Here is a 5,931-nt window from a genome sequence, read left to right on the forward strand (position 1 = left end):
TACTCTTCACACAAATATTTAGAATTTCTGCGTTCTGGGTCTCTTTCCTTTAGCTCACCCTGCAGGTTTTTGGTGTTTATCTTGATATGTTTTACATCTTGTCCCCCCCAAAAATAATCTATGTGCAGTTTTGTGCAGTTTTTTTAATCCAACTTGTCTTAAAGAAAATGTCCAGAGTGCAATCTAACAAGCCTCCCAGGGTGTCTTAGAGGAAAAAAGACCCACAGCATCACAGATATCCCACCCTACTTTAACAGTGTACATGAGGGTCTTTCCCACATGTTCATATTTGATTCTCACTAAATTTGCCTTGAAACTACTTAGTCCAGTGGATGTACAATATATAAAGAAAATATTCTTCTGCACTCGTTTATATTTACTGGTATTTATAAATGCCTACAGGAAACATGTTACCTTAAAGTTGTTAAAATAACTTTAAAATATGCTAACATATAGAACATGCCAGTTAGGCTATCTGTAGTTTTAAAGAATGAAGAAAAAATACGTTTAGCAGCCAGTATGTTATCAGTATAATACATCCAGCTCAACTGGAGCATTTAGGATCCATTTATATCACAAATCAATAAAAGCAGTTGGTCAAGTTTAAGTAAAGGCTGTGGTTTTGATTAGAGATACTTAAAATGTCATCAGTGTTTATCTGAAGAAAATAGGAAACACGTGCAAACACACACTCTGCTGCCTCTGTTTGTCTCCTGGGACACATCGTGTTACATATCTCTGCTCCTTCTCCATTGGGAACCATTTATTCCCATGAATAGGAGGTTTTTCTTCTGACCCAACTGGAATGCTTCAGAAAAGGATCGGCCTGCTATTGTCACACAAACTAAAACTCTCTTCATTGTTGCAAACAATTTGGCTTTGTGGGAGAATTGAGGTACAGAACTGAGTTATAAACTTTAAAAAAAGTATTGCTCCATTTTTCTGTGGCAATTCTAAATGAAACAATGTTTTGTATGTAGTTGGATTTGAGTGGTGAAAGTTCATTCTGGAGCACTTTCTCATCCATCTCTTTGTTCTTTATCAATATCACTTTGGAGGCTAATTGGCTTTCATGGTCAGCTCGTATCTTTCTCTTTTTCTCCTCGGCCGCACTGCCGCGAGTGTCTCTATCGCAGCATAATGAACTTCCATGTATCTGACTCTGTTTCTCTCTGTCATTGTCATCGCAAATGTGCTGCATGCAGGCCTCAGTCTGGTGGTGGGTCTGGTGCTCTACATCTCCAGTATTAATGATGAGGTGATGAACCGGCCCAGAGAGCCAGAGCAGTTCTTCAATTACCACTACGGCTGGTCCTTCGCCTTCGCTGCCTCTTCCTTCTTACTCAAAGAGGTCAGTGTGGGTTGTGTGTGTGTGTGTGCGTGTGTGTGTGCGTGTGCGGCGCTGTCTGTTGGCAACCGTGGTCCGAGCTGCTGTCTGACAGCACAAGTTTATGCTGCTCGTTTGTTTAAATCTGTTATCATTGTTTCATCTTGGACTCAGCTTTTGCAGCTTTGAAATGAATCTCATAAAAATAAAAACACATCAAATAGGAACAAGAGTAAAGTTGGTATTTGCACAGCAGAAATAAGCGCCAACTCATTTTGATGTCAGTTTATGGCGTTTCAGCATAGCTTGAAGTTTGTGGGGTTTTGTGTGTTGATGGGAATTAACATCAGAAGTTAATCATTCCAACACAACAGATCTGACCTTTAACCCTCAAGAACTCCTGTTGTCCTTTAAAGCTACTTCAACATTTACCTGATAGCCTCTTTATTGTAGCTAAAGCGCCTCTTATCTACTGCTAGTGATGTCCCAGAATCTTAAAATATTAGAATATTTTTATTCCTGAAATACTGTGAATACATCTCAAAGTATCTTTTCATGAAGCATCATAAAATGATTTAGAATTTCAGAAAACATAATTTGTTAACTTAAAAAAAAAAAGCTTACTGGATTAAACCTTCTTTATGCAGCAGAACAATTACATGTTGGAAACCTGGAATAAAGCAGCTTCAGTACAAATGATAAACTATCATTTTACCATTTTGGCTAAAATGACATTTTAAGTTTACTATCTCTTTCATAATACTTTGTGACATTCCTTCGTGTTTCTTGTCCGTAGCTTAGTTTTTTACCTTAGTGTTACTTACCTCATTAGTAACATATTTCATGGAAATATAGTTGACATGTCAAACATTTCAAATGCTAATTCTCTATTTCTTTTAAAATGGACTTTCTCTCAGGGTGCCGGAGTTTTATCAGTCTACCTGTTCATGAAGCGTTACGCAGAGGAAGAGATGTACCGCCCCCACCCTGCCATCTACCGCCCCCGTCTGTCCGAGGGCAGCGACTACAGCGGCCAGTACCTCCACCCAGAATCCTCCTGGCCTCCACCCAAGAGAGGCCGCAGCACCTCGGAGGCGTCCAGCGACATCTCCATCCAGCTCAACCAGACTCCGCCGGCGCCGCCGAAATGCACCCTCCAAGTTGGCGGCCAGGGAAGCCCGCCCTCCATGTCATCTTCTGCAGGGAGCTACCAGATGCAGCCACAGCCCACTGGTTACCCCTCCACACACACCCTACCCAGGTCCCACTCCTCCCACCCTCAGGGCCAGGCTCTTCCCATGACCATGCCTCCATCGCCTGTACCCCCACCTCACTATCACACACATGTGCACATGAGCGCCTCCCCCTGTTAAGAAGGGGGATCCGCACGAAGACGAGCCACTGACTCTTCATCATCAAATATACTGAACATTTCGAATTGGATCAGGGTAAGCGCGGAGCTTTGATCTAGCATCGAACGAAGCAGAAAAATGTAGCTTTGAGACGTTATAAATCAAAGAGAGAAGAGGAGGGGATTTTTTTTTTTTTTTTTTTTTTACTGATTTCTGAAGATTTCAAAGCAGCTGCGACGGATGGAAAGAAACAAACAAAAGAGAAGAAAGAATAGAGAAAGTCAAGGAAGAGGCAAACTGTTCTCCAGAAAGACATTAGAGGTTAGGTTGATTGGTAGAGCAGGTATAAGGGAGGGAGAGTGAAGCAGGGGGGGCTGCAGTGTTATACAAAGATGCTGCATTGCTGCAGGACTTTGTACACACTTGGAAATGTGCAACGCAAAGCACTGATCTGAAAGGACTCTGAATGTTCATAGATTTTTACATGCATAAGTCACGCCAACATGTGGACTACATGCGTTTTTGCCAGACGGTAAAACGTGGTTAAATATATTCTATTCGTGTCTGAATTTATTACATCATCAGTTTGATTCCACAACCCATGAAGTCATAATAGTGCCCTCGGTGTTATTAAGTATTAGTTAATACAGTAACTGTTAAATGAATCTGCACAGAATGAATGTTGTTAAGCTTTGTAACATACAGAGATACAATTAAGAAATATCATGCAAACAACGTATTGTTTTACATATTTAAGATACGGATCTTTAGCTTCTTGTACATAGCTGCACATCAGAGCTAGAGTTGTGAAATGGCAAATGAAGCTTTTGCACAGGTCTAAGTGAGAAAATACGTTTACTTGTTCAGCTTTGAATAGAAGGGAAGCAGCTGCAGCAACGCAGCCTCTGGATGCAGAGCGGTCTGGTTTTCTCCGGTTTTACAGGAATCTGGCGCCCTCTAGTGGCCGCAGCCATGAAGCAAAATTTTCTGGCTCAAGACATTTCTTCATCTCTGCCTTCACTGTGCGGTATTAGTCTTAAAGAAATGAAATGACAGATTTTGTCAATTTTAAATTGTAAATCCAGAATTATTAGACACACACAAAAGGACTGCAAAACAGAAATAAAGTGATAATCTGGTTAGTAGTGTATCGTTAAATATAATTATAAAACGCACTTGATAAAAATATTTGTTATATTTGCAAATCATTTTAATGCCATTGTTTGTCTCATGCAGCTTTTTAGCCACTTTAAGTCTTAAATAAACCCTCTTTCCCACTTTATTCTAAGGAATTAAAGAAGATATGGCAAAACAGTCATTATACATGTCTGGGTTTAAATCCTCAGTAGGTTAAATCTAAATAGATAAATACGGCTGCTTCACCCACAAATTTCATACCCTGCAAAAATTCTAATCTTAAAAATTTCACTGTAATTTTAATGGTGCATCAATGTAAATTGTTTTTCTTTTCTTTCTTTTTTTGACTGACCAGTTAAATTAAATCTAATTTCTGAAACGCTAACCAGCCTTAGATCACCAAAACTAAATTATAAATCAGCCTCCGCTACCCATGTAATTACGAACTTCTAGAAAATAATGTTTTCTCAATGTTTTCGCATACTACAAACTACGCTGGCAAACATATTTTCATACATTTTTGTCACAACTTACAACAACTTACAATATTGGTTTTATGTTATAGACCAACACAGAGAAAAACAAATGTAAAGATTTAGCATGCATGATGTGTTTGTGACACACGTGCAGTGCTTGTTCCTCACTATACATAATTTATACAAAAAAATGTAAAACCTTGTTTTATCTGAACAGAGCATCTTCTGCCTACCAGGTGCTTTATCTCCTGTGGCTTGTGGCAAAGTGCAAACTAAACTTCTTTTTTAATCCTTCAAAAATAGATTTTTTTTTTCTTTGCCACTCTTCTATAAAGACCTGCCTTGTTAAGAGCAGGGCTAGTAGAGATCCTGTCCATTAATTCTCCCACCTGTGCTTTTAAACTTAAATCTGCTTCTCATTTCACACCACACTTTTCAGATTCCCATTTGTAAAAAAATAGATATATCCGAAACCAGACATTTACTTCTACTTTGCAATTATATGCTACGTTCTGCTGGTCTATCATATAAAATCAAACTTACAGTAAGTACGTCAAAGTGGTACGAATACATAGTGCAGTCTGGTTTTCAACCCTACATTTGGAGCACTTTGAACTGCCTTGCTGCTGAAATGTGCTACAAATAAACTTGACTTGAATAGCGTAATTAAATGTAATTGATTATTGAAGTGACTGTGAATTGCTTCTCATAGAGGGAAATAGTTCATCTTGTTTCCTAAGTACTTCACTTTAAGATGTCCTGCAACAGAGAGGGAACTTGAAGTTAATTCAGACTTTTCCAGTGAAGCATTTTGACCCCACTTGGCCATTTAGTTCAGGTTGTAAAGTTAAGACAGTTTTATTCTCAAAAGCCTAATTGCTTTTTTTATGCGACACTGTACAAAGAACAGAATGCAAGAGCATAATTTCCTGCACACCAACAACCAGATTTAATTCTGAATATTCATTTGTTTTTTGTTTTTTTAGTTTGCTACTGTAATGTAAAATAAAAACCATTGTGTCATCATGAACTCATTGGTTTGGATTATCACTGTGATGCTTCAGAGAGATGAAACCTGCTCCTACAATTTATTGTGGGGGAAAAAAACTAAGAAAAAAAAACTCAAAAAGGGAAAATATGAAGTGCTTGTTGTATCGCCAACGTCCTGCAGTCTGGTTTGTTTTCCTGTTTTCTGTTTAGGCGGTTGATGTAACTCCAGCCCCCAGTTGTTGACTGTTTTCTTTGTTAGGCAGTTCAGTGCCTTGCCCACAAGCATTTCTGCAGCATCTGTTGAAGAAGATAAAATAAATTCTCCAGACGTTGCACTTGCAAACCTTTTCAATCAAAATGTGCTTCAGTAACTTTGGGTTCCTGCGACCGCCATCATGACCAGAGGAAGATAAATGCTTTGTTCTTGCTTTAAATAAACAGCTTTTTTTTTTAATCATTTGTTGGATTATGTAATTATCTCTAAAAGTCCTCCAGCTGTTATACTGCATTACTATTTCTAATGTTGTAGCTCTTTTTTATCTGCATACTCAACTCTTTTTTTTACCTATGTATGAATGCACAAATGAATTTAAGCTTCTCTCAGAAATCAGTTCACATTTTACTTTATTTCACTGTTCACTGTTTATAT

The 5,931-nt window shown here is 38.4% G+C and overlaps 1 protein-coding gene across 1 annotated transcript in view; it reads left to right on the plus strand.

Moving 5' to 3' along the window:
* The window catches only part of cacng7b (calcium channel, voltage-dependent, gamma subunit 7b), a 16,189-nt gene extending 10,798 nt beyond the window's left edge, over positions 1 to 5,391 (plus strand). The window contains exons 5-6 of the mRNA XM_008431536.2: positions 1,206 to 1,351; positions 2,245 to 5,391. Of these exons, the coding sequence (XP_008429758.1) occupies positions 1,206 to 1,351; positions 2,245 to 2,700 (602 nt within the window). The 3' untranslated portion in view covers positions 2,701 to 5,391. The remainder of the gene's footprint in view (positions 1 to 1,205; positions 1,352 to 2,244) is intronic.
* Positions 5,392 to 5,931: the final 540 nt, after the last annotated feature.

This window comes from Poecilia reticulata, linkage group LG16 (genome assembly GCF_000633615.1).
Source record: "Poecilia reticulata strain Guanapo linkage group LG16, Guppy_female_1.0+MT, whole genome shotgun sequence".
Lineage (NCBI taxonomy): Eukaryota > Metazoa > Chordata > Actinopteri > Cyprinodontiformes > Poeciliidae > Poecilia > Poecilia reticulata.